This window comes from Gadus chalcogrammus, unplaced genomic scaffold, assembly GCF_026213295.1.
Source record: "Gadus chalcogrammus isolate NIFS_2021 unplaced genomic scaffold, NIFS_Gcha_1.0 GACHA129, whole genome shotgun sequence".
Classification (NCBI taxonomy): domain Eukaryota; kingdom Metazoa; phylum Chordata; class Actinopteri; order Gadiformes; family Gadidae; genus Gadus; species Gadus chalcogrammus.
In genome coordinates, this window is record NW_026613564.1 from 1 (window position 1) to 21,308 (window position 21,308).

Consider the following 21,308-nt stretch of genomic DNA (forward strand, 5'->3'; position numbering starts at 1 on the left):
AATTACATATGAAAGATAGGGGCGTGTTGACTCGTGTGGTGTGTGCGTGTGTGTGTGTTGTGTGTGTGTGTGTGTGTGTGTGTGTGTGTGTGCGTGTGTGTGTGTGTGTGTGTGTGTTTTTAGTTTGTGTGTGTGTGTGTGTGTACATTTCAAATGAACACATTTCGAGAGGTGAGAGGTGGATAGTGAAAGAGAGAGAAAGGGAGACAGACAGACAGATTCATAAACACATAAAACTTGTTTATTCTCTAAATCCCTTTCCTCAACAGACGATCTTCCTGACAAAAAAAAGCGAAAGGCCTTCAAAACCTGGACACCGGGAAATGAAACTAAAAAATAAAACAAATTGAATCACCAAAAAAAAAAATCGTTAAGAAGGTATCACCCCCCACAGCGTCATCAATGGCCAAAAGATTCCCTTTCTCCTGCTCAGGTGGTTCCTGGTTTGGCACTGAATCGAAAGCAGTGTCATGAGGAGTCACCATGCCCTAACCCAGAGACCCTGAAGGCAACGAGGCTTCAATTAAACAGCCGCGCCGCTGAATAGGCACTAATTGAATCTAATTAAGGAACAATTTGAATAGAGTGCGGAGGGTTTCGTTTTTATTTTTTATTTAATTTGATCAATTAATTTACTTAAAGCTTGTCTTTGCGATGTTTATAAGCCTTTGTGTAGGGGAGGATGGGAGCGGCCGTTTGGCACCCCCTACATACAACGGCCGTTTGGCACCCCTAGTAGTCGTATACCAGACCAGCAAGTTTCACCAAAGGAGTCTCCTGTAATATCATATTTATTTAAATACCTTAAAATTACTACACTACATTGTTTTAAAATACACATGTATTAATTCGATGATTGATTTGGTTGTAATGGTGATTATGATTTTTTCCATCATCGAGCAGCCGATTCTGTGGAAAGCCTGTACTTCACAACCATGACCAACATGCAGGCGAACAGGTGGGCCGCGGACACTAGGAGGGCCTTTGTTACCTTTTGTATTCGTTTAATGGTACATCACTGCTACGGTTAACATTAGGAGTTACCCGGGATTCATAATCATTCAGGATTTATGTGAAGCCTTGCTTGATCTTTACCAGAGTCAAGATGTATCAGGTGCTCATATCTTGTTGTTTATGAATATCTCTGGCTCAAGGACAAAGCGCCACATGGACAACAGCCTCACATCTTTGGTTGAGCTCCCGGATTCCAGATTCCATTTGATCAGCTGAATGGAGGTGTGATCACATGAGATGCGTCGAATGCGACCCACTCCATCGTTTTCCTGTCGGGAAAGCGGCGCTGCAATTTCCGGGGGGGAGGAGCCAACACCTGAGCCTGCGCCGCTGTCTCGCGGTGGAGACTTGCTTTACGTTTAAAAACGTTGACCCCGGCGTGCCGAATGACGCAACCAATAGATTTCAGGTTCTGTCGATAAGCAATGTTTAAAATGAGTTGATCTTATGTGTGGTTTGAGAACACAACGGCAGACTTGACGACGGGGAACAGTGTCTCAGCGCGCCTCAAGTCAACGCACCTTTACTCAAAGTCAAGCACCAGCAGGGCTTCACCACGCTCAAAGGTCCCCTCCTTGGGTTCCTGTCGCACATCAAAGTTGACCGATCGTCCCGTCCACAGAAAACACCCGGACGCGGAGGGTCCGACAACGCCCACCACGGTGAGGACGAAGACACCTTCTACAGCCGGGCCTCCGCAGGCTCCCATCCCGACCTCTCCAACAGCCCCGCAGCCAGGCCTGTCTCCATGGGGCAGCCGGGCCTGTCTCCATGGGGCAGCCGGGCCTGTCTCCATGGGGCAGCCGGGCCTGTCTCCATGGGGCAGCCGGGCCCGTCTCCATGGGGCAGCCGGGCCCGTCTCCATGGGGCAGCCGGGCCTGTCTCCATGGGGCTGTCCGGCCTGTCTCCATGGGGCAGCCGGGCCTGTCTCCATAGGGCTGTCCGGCTCCACGGCCGCCGGCGGTGACCGGCTGATGAGTGTGCCGGGGTACAGGCGGAGCGCCGCCAGCACCACCGCGCCAACACGCAGTGAGTTATTCAGAGAGCTTGGAGATCTTGGTGTTGGATAAATGTTGAAAAAAAAAGTAAAAGTCCATGTACATAGCTCTTGTTTATTCATTTGTGAGCGCGTTTCGAGGCACAAGTACATCCTGTGTGGGAGCTGAGAACGAGCCCGAAAACGGGCCAGATGATTGGATGAGGATGGCCGAGCTCCAGTCCAGGAACAAGGCCTGCCTTCCCCACCTCAAGAGTAGCTAAACCCATCCGGGTTTAGGATGGATGTCATTTGTAAGTTCATGTTTAAGTTAAAGTAATGGATTGAAAATGTGTTTTGAGGAAGAAGAGGTTTAAGAAAAGCTACTTTTAGTTAATATAGGCCCACAAGAAAGTCAGTTCCTACATTAGAATCGCACATGGATACCGAAGAAGAAATGGTGATAATAAGATAATGTGTTTACAGGTTGCAAAGACAAAGACTGTGGAAAAACTCTTATAATGCAACGAAATGAGGAAATGTGATGAGATTTGAGTGAATAGTATAAGTGAAAGTGTGAGATTCTATGTGATTATACATAAGGTCAAAGGTCACGCCTATTCCAGTCAAGACAAGCTACCAGTGAACACAGCGGAGTGAATAGATGGTTGTCGTAGTGCACAATGACTTCCACTGTTTAACTCATAACATTAGCGTGAGATATCTGTAATGTGAAATCTGTCATCAGATATATTTCTTGAATAATGGACTCTAACCTGTAGGTAATCAAATTGTTACAACAGAATGGACTGAAACCGGAAATGTCGGGACGACATTTAGTTAAGCAGGGGAGAATGTGGTATACCCCCTAAAAAAAACTCTTATATCGCTTTAACAATGTGTGTGTGTGTGTGTGTGTGTGTGTGTGTGTGTGTGTGTGTGTGTGTGTGTGTGTGTGTGTGTGTGTGTGTGTGTGTGTGTGTGTGTGTGTGTGTGTGTGTGTGTATGTGTTTACCTTGGCCCTTTCTTAATACCTGCCTGTAAAGTTTGTTCCAAGATGAACCCAATCCAATCCAGCCCAACAAGATGCCTGATTGAAGTGACATTGTTCCGCCTCGAGCAGCAGGACACCTGTACAGTGATGTCATGGAACAGCAGCCAATAGGAGGTTAGTCTGAGAGGAGGGTAAACTGGTCCAACTGGTTGGTTCACAGGATAATTTCAGGTATGGGTTGAAATTGTTAGTGAATATGTTGAGTACTCTCACCTGTCACTGTTCACTGCTGTTACTCAAAACAAAACTACTGATTGGCTACTACCTCCATTTTACCATTGTTGTACATTATAAATGATTTAACTTTATTTAACAATGGTTTTCTAGGAATGGCCTCTGCGACATTGTGGTCTGAGGAGGACTTCTCCTGTTCCATCTGTCTGGATGTGTTCAACAGCCCAGTTACCACACCATGTGGACACAACTTCTGCAGAGCCTGTATTACAGTGTTCTGGGATGACATAGTCCAGTTCAAATGTCCTGTCTGCAACGAGCTGTTCCACACAAGACCTGTTTTACGGGTTAATACCCTCATATCAGGGATGGTTGATCAGTTTAGAAGTTCTGTACGAGTCAAAGAGCAGCCTTGCGTTGAACCCGGAGAAGTTCCTTGTGACGTCTATACTGGGACCCAGCTGAAGGCAGTGAAGTCCTGCCTGGTGTGTCTTATCTCTTACTGCCAAACCCACCTGGAGCCACATCAGAGAGTCGCAGGCCTGAAGAAACATCGGCTGGTCGAGCCTTTAGACCGTCTGGAAGACAGGATGTATAAGAAACACAATCAACTTCTGGAGCTCTTCTGCCAGACTGACCAGGTGTATGTGTGTCAGTTCTGCACAGTGACAGACCACAAGTCACATCCTGTTGTACCTCTAAAGGAGGAATATGAAGTGAAGACGGCCCAGCCGGGGAAGATAGAGGCTGAAGTTCAGCAGATGATCAAGGAGAGACAACGAAAGATTAAAGACATCATAGACACGGTGGACCACAGCAAAGCAGACGCAGACAGAGAGATAGCCGATGGTGTTCAGGCCCTCACTGCTCTGAGGCACTCTGTTGAAAAGTGTCTGGATGATCACAACAAAACGGTTCAAGAGAAACTGAAATCCACAGAGAAAGAAGCTGAAGGCCTCATCAAAGAGCTGGAGCAGGAAATAAAAGATCTGACCAATAGAAGCTCAGAGGTGAAGCAGTTCACCCAAACTGAAGACCACCTCCACTTCCTCCAGACCTTCAGATCCCTGAAGGATCCTCCACCCACCAGGGACTGGACCACGGTGGAGGTCCGTCCTCCATCATACGTAGGGACCTTGAGGAGAGCCCTGGATCAGCTGGAGGAGACACTGAACATGGAGGTGAAGAAGGTGCCTGACCTGAGATCAGTTCCACACAAGTGTAAGTGTCTGTCTGGTTTGATTTATGGCTGTCAAATGTACATTCAATATTAAAATATTCTTCAAATATAAAGAAATATTTTACATTCAAACTAAATTAAACATGTCAGATGTTTTTCCCTTAAGATATGAGTGCCACCGTGTAAAATAAGTTTGAGAAGATAACCTTACATTAAAAAATGTAATGCAAAAACACATAGCATGCTTGCACACTTACATCCATATGGCCCGTCGGCCTCCTCGGGAACGGGACTCGGCTGCAGCGGTCCGTCCTGGGAGCGTATCCCGGTCCGGTCCTCGGTCTGGTCCTCGGTCCTACACTGGACCCACACGTGTCTCATTAGCCCGTCTCCGCCTCCCTTTATATACCGCTCACCTGCGTCTGATCGGCCTCCCTCGCGGGTGTTTCCTCTGAGCCAATGCGCCAATGCGGTCCCCGGCGCCCTCTGGGGGAGAAGGGTGGTAGACCCCCTCACCACCGGTCCCCTGGGCTTCAGGGCCGCTGTGTCGGGCCGGGTTACCACAATGTGTTCAAAACATTGTTGTATTATATTCATAACGTTGTTGTTAATACATTCATAATATCGTTGTTGTTTTCATAACGGTATTGTTGAGGTGTGTGTATCTATGTATGTGTACATATGTATATGTATGTATGTGTTCATATCTATGTTTATGTACACAGAGCGCAGGAGAACAGTACTAGTGATGATGATGATGATGATGATGATGATGATGATGATGATGATGATGATGAAGAGCGGTTCAGTAGCTCATCATGTCTGGTTCTCCCTCAGATGCCTGTGACCTCACACTGGACCCCAACACGGCCGGCAGACGACTCTCTCTGTCTGAGGACAACAGGAAGGTGAGGTGGGTTGGAGAGGACCAGTCGTATCCGGATCACCCAGACAGATTTGACTCCTGGTCCCAGGTGTTGGGTAGAGAGGCTCTGACTGGCCGCTGTTACTGGGAGGTAGAGAGGGAAGGACTGGTTGGTATAGGAGTGACATACAGAGGAATCACAAGGAGAGGAGGGGGTGGTGACAGCAGGCTCGGAGGGAACAACAAGTCCTGGAGTCTTCATTGTTATGATGGTGGTTACTATGCCTGGTACAACGGTATACAGACAGACCTCCCTCTCCCCCCCGCTGGCTCCACCAGAGTAGGAGTGTATCTGGACCGGCCTGCTGGCTCTCTGTCCTTCTACAGAGTGTCCCCAGGTGGAGGAGGGTCCTCAGACACACTGACACACCTCCACACCTTCTGGTCCTCCTTCACCCAGGAGGACCTCCTCCCGGGGGTGGGGGTAGGGGGGTGGAGGGGGGGGTCCTAGTGCGGTCCTCAGCGTCTCTGTGTCGGTTGTAGAAAAAAAAGCGCCTGCACGCCTTTACGGGCGCCTGCACGCCCGTAAATACACACACACACACACACAACACACCACACACACACACACACACACACCACACACACACACACACACACACACACACACACACACACACACTCTGTGGGGCCTCTGTGGGGCCTCTGTGGGGGGGGGTGCAGACTAAGTGTAGTAAAAAAAAAAGGTGCAGCCCCCTTCGCCCCGCCGCGCACACAAACGAACACGCACAGGCACACACACACACACACACACCTACACGTTCACACACACACATAAAAAAAACACATACAAACACACATACACATAGTCTCTCTCTCTCTCTCCCTCTCTCTCCCCCCCTCTCCCTCTCTCCCTCTCCCTCTCTCTCTCTCTCTCTCTCTCTCCCCCCCTCTCCTCTCCCCTCTCCCTCTCTCTCTCTCTCTCTCTCTCTCTCTCTCTCTCTCCTCTCTCTCTCTCCTCTCTCTCCTTCCCTCTCTCTCTCTCTCTCTCTCTCTCTCTCTCCCCCCTCTCCCTCTCTCCCTCTCCCTCTCTCCCTCTCTCTCTCTCTCTCTCTCTCTCTCTCTCTCTCTCTCTCTCTCTCTCTCTCTCTCTCTCTCTCTCTCTGTCTCTCTCTTCTTTAAAGTATAGCATGATAAACCATGAAAAGGCTTTTCAGATCTCCCATAGTTAAATAAGCACATTTATTATTTGAAATGTACATAAAATACCTATTGATGGTCAACCTTTATATATTTTCAGACTTCACCAGTGTAAGTCTTAAGGGCTCTTATATCATCATTTTTGTCATAATCCTGATTTGCGACCTGATTTAAAGCAGATGTTATTTTTTATTCATAATAACCAAGATGTCTATGGGATAATGTTGCATGTTGTAAATGACTTTAAACTGAATCTTGATTTTTTGTGTTCTGTTGGGAACAAAGCGGTCGCAGAACATGTTCAGTTATTAAAGATATGTGCTCACCTGTTGATGATTTGTAAAGTCTGCTGCTTCTATTGTTTTAGTCCTCGTGTTAATTGTGTACATGTAAGGGACTATTTTTCTGTCTTATTTGTTAATGAAGCATAATTGCAATAAACAACTAATTGGATCCAACTGAATGTTCTCGTGTGTTTAGCCAACACAGTCTCACTCCGAGAACGTCAAATACCGACTGTTGGCAAAGGCCCTTTAGCGTCGGTGACTGACGTGAAAGGTACCCTTTTTATTCGCTCTGTGACGTTAAAGGTACCCTTCGGCGTCTTCTGCATACGGAATGGGGGGTGCCTCACTACGTCTCTAATAGACGATGTGAGCATCTTTCCTATTGGATAGTTTTTTAGGATATTCTTCTGTGAAAATGGCGGACATACTTTTTATCCTGGGTGGAAAATATGATATTTTAGAATAGTTACACCATTAAAAGTGTTTATGTAAACATTTTTACCGAGAAATGTGCCTTTTACTTTCATAATCGTCGTTCGGCGAATGTGAAGGATGTTTGGTTTGATAGATATGACGAAGAATATTTCATCGGGCGATAATGGCCGGCGTACAGGCATCCCGGGCTCACGAAAATAGGTGACACTGTCACGTTATTTAATCTATTGAAACGTGATCAGGTACACGTATTTTCTAAATGTTCGTGTCAAAAAGCACAATTTTCAAACTCATGCATATCAATTGGAAGTATTTGTCGTGATTTGTCACTAAGCACGACTTCCATCTAAGGTTCTGTCCGGGAGCTTTCTCCCTATTGTCCCTTAAGGAGCTCCGTACAGAACATTTATTGTTAAAAATTGTCTGTGATAACTAAGAATATGACAGCTTTTGGCCACCCGTTTCTACTTAAAATTGTCTGTGATAATATGACAGCGTTTGGCCACCCGTTTCTACTTTCACCTTTGATTCTGAGATATGTGATAATTCACGGATATATTAAATGCAGGTGCGCTGCTCTGTAGGCAAACCGCGATGGAAAAAAGGGTAGATGCTTCATCGGAAAATATGGTATTTTAGCATAGTTACGCCATTAAAAGTGTTTATGTAAACATTTTTTAGCGAGAAATGTGCATTTTACGAATGTGCGAATATGAAGGATGTTTTGTTTGATAGTTATGGCGAAGAATATTTCAGTCGTCTCCACATAATGATTACAACATGGTTGCTATGATGGTTGCTACGGACGCTGAAACCAGCAGCTCGCTGGTTGATGTAAGGGATAATGTATAGAACAATTATTGCCTTCAGGCGATAACGGCTTATTTTAGATAATGACCGGCGACGCTCATTACACGGATACTTGCCTAAACGAAATACTAACTTCACATGGTGTGTCTTTTTACTATTAATTTGTTACCAGCATTCGTAGTATCCAAACAAATCCTTCGTTTACCTTGACAGCGGTCAATTATACTTGGCAACGATGAATTATCAAATATAATTCACGCCGGAAGTTGTGAAGGGTGAACCGAGCGTTCCACGGCATTGAAAAGACCCGTGTAATAAGATATTTATGTAACCTTATAATAATGTTCTCCTATTGAACAACATTATGGCGTCTTCTTTCTTGGGATTTCCTGTGAGCATCTGCTCCGGTCACTCATGTATTAACCCGACATCGGCTCTAATAGACGCTATCTGTCCTACTTGATAGATATAAGAACGATGTTTATGGCTGGACAGATGTTTCAATGACGTCAGGTTGCTAGGGACGGGCTGAAAGACGCCGTGGGCACCTGTCCCATTGGAAGTCAGAGGACCTGTCCCGGTAGTAGTGTAATGTCCGTTTTTTAGGTTTTTACCCTAACGATGATTTAAAAAAAATATCTGTGACGTTTCTTGCCCTTAACACAGCATTGTATCCTTGTTATTTACACAAGCCAATGTTACGTACATCTGTGCCGGAACTTCCGAGCGTCGTCCTTGGCGGAAGTTGCAGTTTTCGCTTTACCCCAGGTAAGAGCGCGCATTGAATGGTTAAGAGACTAAAAATAAGAAGTAGGACTAAAACTACGCCACAAAAATGTATAATATCAGCCCAAATGTAGTGGGTAGCCCATTTAGAGCTGTACAGTAGCAATTTAATTTGACAGATTTATTTAAGACACTACACCGTCATAAATGTGCACAGATGTATTTTAGCCAGCTAGTAGCCTATCCGAGCCCTACAGCCAGCTAGTAGGGCTACAGGATGAAAAAGGCTAAGTCTTTAAATGTAAACTTTATTTTAGTGTATTTTATTTGAAGAGCCTTGCATAAACGATATTGACCGTTGCTATGAACAAGAAACATGTTTCCTAAATGTTTAAATCAGGTCACGATGTAATCTTTAATGTGGTGTGTGATGGCTACCTTGCATCAATGACTGAGATGTGCTTTGATCGACCTAAAGCATTTAGACAGCCTATTCAAGAGTCTACCACACTATTGTCCACTCCTACAACATGTATACATACCGTTGTTGATCAGAGAGAGTATACATATAATGATTATAGTCTCTTTACATAAGCAACATGTATGCAGAATAAAATATTTGAAATAAATACGGTTCTGTTTGGAAAATCACAAAAAATAGGCTTTAAACTTTGTTTCCAGAATATTAGATTAAATTATAAGTATTATAAGTCATATGCTACCACCAGAAGTTCTCTGATCTGTGGGCGTAGCCTACATATCCCTTCAAATGAAATGCTACACTTTGTATTTGTCAATCTGGATCTGTATCTCAATCAAGTTTGAGGTTCCCAATTCTGCCAAATCTCTTTTACTCACAGATCCTAGCAATTTGTCATCCTACCACCCTCTTCTAGTTATATGCAAACAGAACACACCACAAAATGGCACTTTTAGATGCCACGTCTTTTCTTGTTTACGTTGTCCTTGATATGTGTTTTACCTGTTAGCACGTTGTCTCTCACTGTCCTGTGCTTATCATATTGTGTTTGCTTATTTTGTTCATCTTTCTGTTGGCCTGTCTATCTGTCCTGTATGAGTCTTCATCGATGAGCGATTCAGAGCTTGAGGATCTGCTCCAGAGTTCTGATGACCTGGTTCATAAGCTGGACTTGCAAGAGGTGTATGACTTGGTGGGTGGGATACTACCAGAACGAAGCAAGCTACTGCAGCCTCTGCCAACGGGATTGAAGTGGAAGAAGAGGGATACGGATTGCCACGTACTCCGAGTACCACACTCAGGCGGAGTCAGTCTAACCAGGGTCAGTATTGTTTTTTGCATACAAAAAAAATAATATATATCTATACATATATTTAGTTTATACCAAATCAAGGAAAACATAAAGCTTTAATGTTGTACACCATGACTAACAAACCAAAGCAATATTAAGATAACTGATTTGCAAAGTGAATTTATTTATTTTGTCTTATTTGTTCTTCAAAGTAACAACATTATGTAGATTATCGCAATTGTCATACTAGACTACACAGGCTTATACAATTTGGGTTGGTCAGAAGGGGGAACAGACCGTGGCTGGGTCTGTGTTTTCTTTTAAATCTGTGCGCTGATATCACTGATAACTGATAACCGACTGGACTTGTATCATGTGCAAGTAGCGTTGGGACAAGTAGACCATTTTAATGCTGGTGAATAATTCTTTGTTTTTTAGTTCTGGTACAAGCTAGCTGCGAGTCAGAAGTCTAATCCTCCTGTTGATGTTCCTTGACACTAGCTCTGAGGTGGTACACCTTTGCTGCCAGAGGCTATTGGTATTGTACCTTACGGTTGCTTCCAATTTGCCCAAAGCATTGTGTTAAGATATTTTTGGTTGGATATGCAGTGATGCAATTCCTTGGTATTGAAATTCTTATTATCAAAATTATGAAAAAATGTTATGCCTTTAACAGCCACTACATACAGTACACTGTTTAAATAAACAAATATTAGTGTTTTGATTTTTTTTTTAACCATTGAACAGAGGGGTTTTTAGCAAGACCTCCAGCTGTCTTTGTGTGATGCCACAGGAGATGAGATGAAGCACCAACCCCAAGACCTCTTGTGGCTTCATCACTGAGCACCAGAAAAACGATCTTTTCAGAAAGCTGGAGGGCAGCAAGACCACAGCTGGTTAACACTGCAGTTGCACGAGAAAATGTGGAAGCCCACATGTGCCAACAGTGTACGAGCAATTCCGCTGTTGTCCGTTTGCCGTGATTGCCGTCCACGCCCTTCTTCTGTGCCGACTGTGATGTCAGCATGCACACCAGACACCCCCTCCCACAACAGAGATGTCAGGTACTGCGGGATTCTTCCAGCCATTGCCCCCAACAACGTATGTGTTGAATAGGCCCTTATTCCCCTGTGGTAAGTTCTGGTTTGTGTACAAAATATATTTTCTAGCTTGACTGAACATTTAGCTTCTTCGTGTTAACTTTAATACTTATCAGCAGTGTGCTTCATATTCTTCAAGTCTTCTTAATTTTCTACCGTAAAGTTCATTCTATTTTTTGTCAGATATCCGTCACTTTACAATGGTGTATAACCAAGTCAAGAAAAATGATTATTAATCCACATTTTCTTTTTTCAGTGCGTTATGTACCTGTGGAGATCCTGAAAAAATCTGTGGTTTGTCCAACAGACTCATTAAGGATCAAACCAGGAAAATCTGTGGCTGTGATCACAATGAATGGTAAGAATGTGAAGAACATTTGTCCTCTTGAAAAGTTTGTTTTTAATAATATCTATCCCATCTCACAAACTCCCAAATGTTTGTAATAGCTTTGTATGATATCTTAACATGAGTATTGAGTAATGCATTTAGACAGAGATGTCGACACAACAACTAAATGTTTATAAAAAATGTTTGTCATAGTTTTCTTTTCTGTGATTCCAGTTTCATTACACGTAATGAATGTAGAATATACATACAGTACGTTACATACGTTACAACTTTGACAGTTCTGTATGATAACTCCTTCTTCTGACTGGTCTTATGAAATCTACTATTTTGAGGTACTACATTTTTGATCCTCATCTCCTTGGTGTACTCATCTAAATTAAAACATAACAAGGCTTGGTGTTTTCCATGATATTTGTTTTTAGATGCATGTGTATTTTTGTCCTGCCAGCTCCCAGCCTCATATGGATGTGCTGAACATCACATTGTTTTGTTTTGTATTGAGAAATGCACAACATACTCTTAAGAAAGACTATTCGATAATTAAGTGTGTGAAAATGTACATAACAATGTTTTTTGTTTTTTTCAAGGACGACATGAGCTCAGCATGCCAGAGTTGGCTTGCAGTGCATGCAAAGCCACTTGGACTGCTGGAGTTGAGGAAGTTCTTAGGTGTGACTACTGGCCAGCTACACTTCACTTTGCCACAATCTATGAAACGGATGTTTTCTTCTCATTTGAAGAATTGAAAATGGCTGCACCTGGACTGTCCTGTCAGGCATTTTTAAAAATGCTCGATCAGCGAACTGTCCGCTTTGGGCGTGTGAGTATTGAAGTTATTTGTTGTTTTTGACCAATTTATATTGTGAATAGATATGCCGTGTCCTTCTATTTTAATTTTTAAATATCATTAGTTCAAGAAGTCCTTTTTGTGATAGACAGGGGAAAATCTCAGGCGATAGTCTTCTTGAAAACGCTTCTTCGAGTGGGAGGCTGTGAGATATGAGGTGGACAGGCCTCTGCAAGGAGGAGCCCTTCACCTGTCGAGCATGCAGCCCGGATATGCTTGCGGTTTCTGTGGATGGAAACCGCAAGCATTACCGCTTCAAAACGCAGCAAGGTACAATCAAATATTCATGATGTCTAGTGTTTTTCTAATAACAAAAAAATAAGTCTCTTAATGTCTACAAATTAACCTTAGAATTCAAGATATCATGAACTGTCCCTTTGTTCTATTTAGATCTGAGGAGCAGGCCATTTTCAATGACGTCTTCATAGCAAAGGATGAAGACGTCACACGATTTGTCAACCATGTTCACAGCACAACAAAACATGTAATTGAAGATTATATTTATATATGCAAGATACAATGCTGACCTATTAAGATATTGATATGAACCGTAAGTTTCTAAACCATTTTCATCAATCTATTGTATATTGTAGGTCTCCGGAAGAGGTGTTTGTGGCGGGGAATGGTCGGCGGCTCGAGAGACGTCCCAAAAATCAGCCAGCAAAACTGGACGAGGAGGGACTGGAGCTGGCTGTTTGTCGTCATGGAGTCCTCCTCTGTGCCCTCAACATGTACAGGGGAGAAATCTTTGCCTATCCCCTTTTTCTCCAGGAAAAGCTGGCCAGTAGTAGTCCTACATTCTTTTGCATGGATGTAGCCTGCAAGTACTGGCCATACCTGCAGAAAATCATCAAAAGCTGCCCCGAGTTTCAACATCTGCTGGAAATGAAGCCCTTCCTCTCGGTGTTTCATGCAAAAGCCCATGATTTTAAATGTGAAGTAAGCTATCATCAACATATGACAGAATTTTTTTATGTGAAAACCTTCACGTCAACATTATCAAATTATATCGTGCCTTGTCTTTTAATATGTTTTAAACAGATCAAATGGAGTGGAGCATTCCTGGAGGGGGCTGGGTTAACACTTGGGGAGGAGGTGGAACAAGTGAATGCCTTCGTCTCTAGGATAGCAGTTACGACAAAGCACATGTCAAAAGCAGGTGAGTGGCGACAAGGTATAAACTTTGGTTTAGGAAATAGGCAAAATAGTGATAAGATCATATTTTCTGTTGTAGGACGTAACGACATGTTGACACTCATGGCCATGCGGTGGAATGAGCAGAAGATGAAGAATTTGGCCACCTACCTGTCCCGCAGATATTTAAAAGTATGTATATATTTTTTAAGCTATTTTTGGTAGTTATGAGTTTAATTTTTACTTAATTATTCCAATGTCTCTGATTGTTTGTAGACCACAAAAGCTCTCGACATGAAGACAATGGAAGTGGAGTCGATGAAGGCCGAGTTGGCAGCGACCGATGGGCAATTCGAGGACTGGGTCAGGGATGTGAAGGATTGGGCAGAAAGTGAGTAAATTATTAGTTGTTGTTTTTCAGAGTTTATAGCGAACATTTATGTCTTAATCAGTCATTTGTGTTTTTTTCTTAGTCTCAGAATTAGTGATTACACGTCTTATAACATTCTTCACTAACTAGTTTCAACAGAGCGTTCAAGATATAATCTGATACTCTAGTTCAGAGTACTACTTTAATTCATGGGTTAATAGTAAAATGTGTTTGCTGTTGGTTTTCGTTACAGACAGGGTATTGGAGGATTTAAATAATTTGTATCAAATCGCAGTGTTACATAAGGGTGCACTCACACTAGGCCATCTGGCCGTGGCCGTGGCCGTTTTCACACCTAACCGTGCTGAAATCTGCCAGTGTGAGTGTGGCCAGTCTGGCCAGGCCAACTTGGCCACATGGGAGAGGTGTGCTGCTACGGTACGGGCCGCCACGGTAAGATGCTAATGAGCCGATACGCGCACACGCACGGCTACGCAACCTGAGCTGGATGACGTATAGTCCATGCGACGACCATGGACATAATAAAGGCAACAAGCCTTCTTTCCCATTAAACGGTAAACATGGCGTCAAGCGGTTCAACTGTTGGTTCACGTTGGTCCCATAGAGAAGTCGAAAAAGTACTCGAACTGTGTTCTGTGTGTTGTTGTCCATTGTTGTTAAAACTCTGACTGGCGGCAGACTTTATTATGGTCCATGCAGCGGACGCTTGGTGATGACGTGTTACGACATGATGACGTATGTACAAGAGCCTACAGTGGCCAGGCCAAAGTTGCGACGGCCAACATCCACGGCCAGATGGCCTAGTGTGAGTGCAGGCCAGAGAACAATGGGGCCAGTTGAGCATGGTTAGGTGTGAAAACGGCCAGATGGCCTAGTGTGAGTGCACCCTAAGTTACTCAAAGTGTAACACACCCTTCTCCTCTCTACAGCAACAACCAGCAGCACAACAGACGCTGCTGCTTCCTTGGCCAGGAAGATAGAGACGCTGGTTGTGAGTGTAAAAAGACGCTCCCAGCGACTTTACAAAGAACAGGACTCAAACAAAGGTCGCGCAAGGACACGCCGGAAGATCAGGGAGGAGAAAGGGATCTTGACTGCTGCTGTTCAGCAGTACAACGGAATGGTTCCGAGCACAGAAACTCTGTGCTTTGAAACCATTCTGTCTGAAGAGACAGCTTGGCCATGGCAGCTACCTGGCAATGGTAGGGACAACAGCTGTTTAATAGTTCCAGCAAATGTGGCACACTTTTTATGGATTATATTAGATTTATTTTGATCGTTCATACATATGAATGAAAGTCTTTTCATAAATGCTTCACAGACTCTGTCGACCTCAGGACGAAGAGGAGAGTTTTTGACGGTGTCATGGCGGAACGGAGACTAAGGGAAGAAAAAAAGATCCTTTTGTTAGAGATGAACCGCCACTGGAGGTCCTTAACACTTCGTGGGGATTCCTTAAAAGAGCTGATTTGTAGCACAACAATGCCAGGTATTATTTTAGATTTTACATCACATGAATGTACACATCAATGACTGATGAAAAAAGTCACTAATGCTGGCTTGGTTTTATGTTCAAGATGCACAGTGGGCTTTGACTGTGGAAGGAATGAAAGGTCTGCAGAGCATCGCCAAACAGAAGCTGCATCGTGTCCGGGAAATGATGGCTTTGGCGAGACAATGCTACCTCAAAGTTTTGACTGGAGCGGAGAACGTCCTTCCAATCTTTTCAGATGTGTATTCCGACAGTGACTCTGGCTCTGACCTTGAGGATCTGGAGTGAACAGGAAGTGAAAATGGTTGTGATGTTGTGTTCAATATTAAAATAGATGTTGAACTCGTGTTTGCTGTGTGTAGGTATATATGACAACATCCTGAAAATTACGCTTGCAACTCCTTATCCTCTGGCTGTTTTTGACTTATAGAGGTGCACAAAGATTTATGGCACATTGCACAAACATCAAATAGTCAATATTTTGCTTGGATGTAATGCATACATGCATACTGTAAGTATAGTAATGGAATAGTGATGGCAATTGTATTGATAAAATATGCAAAATATGGAATGTGGTTAACTTGTAGAAGGTGTTCAAGTAAGGTTCTCGTGGCACACACCGTAACAGTGTATACCAAAAAACATCGCATTTAAACATACCATACTGTAGGCTACTTAACTATAGTGTCGTCCATAGGTCAATCACAAACCATATAATAATAATAATAATAATAAATGAAGTTTATATAGCGCTTAATATGGTACTCTAAGACGCATATGTCATGCATTTTGGACAAAGGCCTTTTACTTATTGTCTTGTTCATTGACTACAAAGTGGGCTGCATATTGAAATGTTATTGAGACAAAAAGATTACCTTTAAAACATTGATTTGTTTGACATGATCTAAAAAAACAACACAGACCATCAGAGCCACCTATCTTAGGTTACTTTGTCGCCAAAATTTTTCGTTGACAGTGTACGTTTTCGTGAACACTGGATTACGTCGCATTTCAACATAAAATAGCGTGTTATATCTACGGGATCCGCGCGTAGCTCTGTGGAGGCACCTGAAGAAGGCACAAACAAGGTTATTTTTTATAAAAAAGCCTACATAAATTCCTGGTTATATACAATACATAAATTATAATTATTTGGAAACTTCCCATCGCTGCCAGTACGGGGAGGTGACGGTGATGCAGGGTTGCAATCTTCACGGGTTGTTTTAAAAACGGAGAGTATGGGCGGGGTTGAACAGTGAACACACATAGCCTACACACAGATGTGGATCCTTGGCCAAAAGACTTGTATGCCCCCCCCCCCTTTCAATAAATACTACGGCAGAATAAAGAATAAATTCATGCATTATCATTCAACTTGAACATGTGTTTTTACAGTAGTAGGCCTACATGGCGGAGGGATGACGTGTGTTGGCCAACCCGAAAGTGAGCGTCGCCCTGGGTTCCCTTGACAACATACCAACGGGTTTTTCCATTGGATTTTGGATTATTGCAGAAAATTTGGCATTTTTGAAGCACCTTCTCAAAAAACTGAAAATAAATAAATAAATCGTCCAAAGGACGAAATGTAAACCAATGCATTCTGAATGGGAGTGTTTCTCCGATTTTTCCATGCTACACAGAACGAAATGTAAACCCATGCAAGTAAAAGCTCCATGGTCATAATCATTTAAATATAATTAATCTCCTTAGTGTGTAGGGTGGTATTCTAATATTTTTAACAGGGCTGCTTCCACGTCAATTGACCCCGAGGGCAGGAAGGGGGGGCCTTTCCTGCCCGAAACTTGGCCCGGTCAGACCCCGAGGGCAGGCCCCCCCCTTCCTGCCCTCGGGGTCCGAACGGGCCAAGTTTCGGTGCGGAGGTCCCAGTTAGGCCCTAGAATAAGGTATTAAAATTTCAGGGCGGTAGGACCTTCCTATCTCAAAAACTGTTTTTCCACCACATTCTGAACCATTAGGCCTTGCAGGCTACACTTCTGAGGGGCTTTGTCCAAATGATACTCCATTTGGGAAAACTTTTTTTCTCTAAGGGCTAGAACTCCAAATCTCGGATATGTCGTTCACGGGGTCCCGGGAAATGTGTGTAAACATTTTAGCATCCCTAGCTATCTTGAAAAGGCCGGAAAGGGGGCGTGACCTCCAACAGTATGGCAAATGTACATAAGACAGAGGTTCCTTTCTAGTCCCCATTTTTTCTTGGATGGAGGTGTACATTTGTGGCTTAAGGTGTGTAGACACAGCTGGCCTGTGGCCACGATCTAGAAGTCTGGGGTCAAAAGGTCAAAAGGAGCCGGCACCACGCCGCTTATGAGATAACAAAAGTTAATGTGTATTTCTCTCGTAACTTTTTGTCATTATTAAAGAGAGGCCTGATTCTCAGGCATGCATGTTGGATCATTACGGTGTAGGTCTGGGGAGAACTTCAGGCCAAAATCTTGCAAGCGAGCCGCTGGGTGAGGTGCAACGAGATGGAGCACTTGCTGAGTCATTTCCTGTAGTGCTGGAGCCACAGGTTGAAGCGTATGCGTCCTTTGAGACCCTCTTTGATATATAAGAGACCCTATACATATGCAGCTTACTTAAATGTTGTCGACTCAGTCACCTATTGCATCACTTCCTTTAAGGCTTCGGCCTCCTAATTGATCATTGTAGGCTATAATTGAATGCCCTCTTTCATATATATATGATACCTCCACCACTGGGACGTGGCAACAATTCTCCAAATCCATATGGGGAGGGGGGGATGCTTGTGGACAGTAGGGGTTTACCCTAGACATAAATAGGAAGTAAAATCAGGAGAAGGAATGACCTCTCACAAATATTTATTGAATAAATTGTTTCAAATAACCCTCCCTCGTTAAATCAATGAGCTTGGTGTTTTGCTTTCAAAAATTAGTTATAGAAAAAGTCTAAACTGCAGAAAATAAACACATCCAAGCGGCCTTTTAAGGATACCTTGGAATATCTGTCTATTTTTCAACCATCGGACCCTAGTTTACGACAAAAACAACCCAATTTACGGCAGCTCCTTTGCCGCGTGAGCCACGAGTATTAGAGGGGGCGGTCGATAGCAACCACCATAGCAACCATGACGGTCAAGTGACTGGATTCAGCCCCGTTGAAAAAAATAGAATAGCCTACCTCCCTACACACTCAGTAGTAGATTAATGATATTTAAATTATTATGACCATGAAGTCTTTATTTGCATGGGTTTACATTTCGTTGTGTAGCATGGAAAAATCGGAGAAACACTCCCATTCAGAATGCATTGGTTTACACTTCGTTCTTTGGAGCACGGTTATTTTTATTTATTTATTTATTTTCCGTTTTTGAGGAGTTGAGGATTTTTCTGCAATAATCCAAAATCCAATGGAAAACCCGTTGGCTTTTTGTCAAGGGAACCGAGGGCGACGCTCACTTCCGGGTTTGCCAACATACGTCATCCCTCTCCACCACTCTATACTGTAAAAACACATGTTCAAGATGAATGATAATGCATTAATTTATTCTTTATTCTGCCATAGTAACACGGTAAATAAATGGCAAAAATAGGCTGAGAACGAATTCGTATTTACGATATTGTAGCGACCCTGGGACAGTTAAATAGTTTGTGTGTTATGTGTTGCATTGTATTTCGTTGTCCGTTATGCCAGTTGTTCTGTGTGCATGTATTCATTGTAATGTTCTTCTTGTCAATCAGTGTGGGGGCGAATCATTAGGTCAGCTGGGGGAGGGCCTTGGAAGAACACGAGGGTGGGGGCCTGCACATGAGTGAGACCGTGTTGGGGGTTGCCGGGGTAACCGGGGTTTGTTTTGGGTGGGATTTCTGCCGTTGGTTACGGGTTTCAGTGACCTGGTTTTGGTTCATTAAAAGTTCCTTCAATTACTAATGACTCGACATCGTTATGTCACCGGCGAGGTCATTACAATATGTTCAATAAAACGTAATCAGGGGGGGAGGGGGCGAGCAACCACCATAGCAACCATGACAATTAAGTGACGTGAACGCAGCCCCATTGGAAAAAAATAGAATACATACCTTACACACTCAGGAGATTAATTATAATTAAATTATTATGACCATGGAGCCTTTATTTGCATGGGTTTACATTTCGTTCTGTGTAGCATGGAAAAATCGGAGAAACACTCCCACTCAGAATGCATTGGTTTACATTTCAATATTTTGAGCACCGTTATTCTTATGTATTTATTTATTTATTTTCTAGTTTTTGAGGAGGTGCTTCAAATATGCAAAATTGTCTGCAATCTTCCAAAATCCAATGGAAAAACCCGTTGGCTTTTTGTCAAGGGAACCCCGGGCGACGCTCACTTCCGGGTTGGCCAACACACGTCATCCCTCCACTACTCCATACTGTAAAAACACATGTTCAAGTTGAATGATAATGCATGAATTTTTTCTTTATTCTGCCATATTAACACGGTAAATAAATGGCAAAACATAGGCTGAGAACGAATTCGTATTTGCGATATTTTCAATGCGTAAGAAGCTGAAGCCAAAATCACTGACCGTTCGTCAAAAATCGACGCGCTCGGAGTGAGAATGTGTTGGCAGTGTTGCCAGATTTGGTTGAGCTAAATCCGCCCAATCACGTTCCAAAACCCGCCCACTTCAGCAAAAAACCGCCCAATAACGTTTTTCACAGGAAAACGTTGAATAAACATTAAATGCATGTTGTGGTTCTAGTGTTATATGCGCCAAGAGTTACTTCTAATTGCTGCAATGTTTTATGCTCCGTCCGGTTGAGGAGTAATAATAAACATCCCTGGGGATTTTACCATATCGACTCGTCCTTCTGATTACGCGGTAACGCTACGGTATTAAACAATTAAGCCCAAATGGCAAGTTCTATTTTATTATCACAGACCGTGCATGTCACAGAAAATGTGGAAAAATGCACTTCCTGTATCCCAGTGCCAGGCCCAAGAATTAACAGCAGTAACATCAACCACCTGCCTTTGCGTTAGTCCTAATGGCGTATGTGTGTGCGCGAGAAAGGTGTGTGTGTGAGTGACGTCAGCGAGTGAGTGGACGAGCGAGGAGAGTGAGCGGTAGCGTGTGTGTCTAGTGAAGAAGCGAACGAGTCCGGTAGAATAAAGTATCCATCCTGTCAATGATCGGTGGCCGCTTCATTCCGACCTATAAGCAGACACACTGCCGGTGAGGTGGGCTCTTAATTCAACGTTACAATAGCCTACCTGCAACGAGCTTTGCTGTCATCTGCTGGGGCAGGCGCGATCCACGATTTTAATTCAGGGTCGGTCTCCCATTCCTTTCTATAAAGTTTTTTATATTTCCCCCACTTCGGCATGATGCTTATTTCGCTAACAGAGTTGAGAGAGAGCGGGCTTTTGCCTCAGACTTCTGCGTCGGCGCACAACGGTTTGTTGATGTGACATCACGACGTGAAGTATATTGAAGTATAGGCCTACTGAGTTTTGTATTTGTACCGTTTTTAAACCATAAAATAACAGTTTGGTGTGCTGTTTTCACATTAGTAAAAAACCGCCAGATATTGGCAAAAGCAGCCCAAAATGTATATACCCGCCCAATGCATTTTTTCCCCGCGAGATGAAATCTAAAGTAGCCCAATTGGGCGGGAACCCGCCCAATCTGGCAACACTGTTGGTCACGGGGTCTAGGGGGAAGGTTTATACGGTTGCACTTGTTCTTCTGGCCATGTACCGAGAGTGATTGGGTCTGTTCGAAATGACTTACTAATTACTACTTACTATCTACTCAATACTTGGCTTACTACTCGAATCCTTAAATAATGATTGAGTAATCCATTTGAGTAATCGACGTTCGGAAGACCGTTCTTACTTAACCACCTCAGATGACGTGAATCAAATGACGTGTCAAATGACGTGTCAATAACCTACCGGCCGGGCGCCGTTAATAAATATTATGAATAAATATATAAACGTCACATTTACACGTCACAGTACATCTTCAACCTAAGGAT

At 43.4% G+C, this 21,308-nt stretch overlaps 1 protein-coding gene across 1 annotated transcript; it reads left to right on the top strand.

Annotated features, from left to right (window-relative positions):
• The first annotated feature begins 13,335 nt into the window (after window positions 1-13,335).
• Window positions 13,336-15,752, top strand: LOC130378974 (uncharacterized). Its single transcript, XM_056585561.1, has 6 exons — window positions 13,336-13,447; window positions 13,523-13,614; window positions 13,699-13,813; window positions 14,743-15,015; window positions 15,135-15,302; window positions 15,391-15,752. Exons 1-6 carry the CDS (start codon window positions 13,435-13,437, stop codon window positions 15,591-15,593), a joined length of 864 nt encoding a protein of 287 aa, XP_056441536.1. The 5' UTR covers window positions 13,336-13,434; the 3' UTR covers window positions 15,594-15,752.
• The last annotated feature ends 5,556 nt before the right edge of the window (window positions 15,753-21,308 follow it).

Excerpts from the sequence above, each read along its gene's own strand:
- LOC130378974 (XM_056585561.1), top strand. Across the intron at positions 13,814-14,742 it reads TGTGAAGGATTGGGCAGAAA|CAACAACCAGCAGCACAACA; the intron begins GTGAGTAAATTA and ends TCCTCTCTACAG. Across the intron at positions 15,303-15,390 it reads TTGTAGCACAACAATGCCAG|ATGCACAGTGGGCTTTGACT; the intron begins GTATTATTTTAG and ends TTTATGTTCAAG.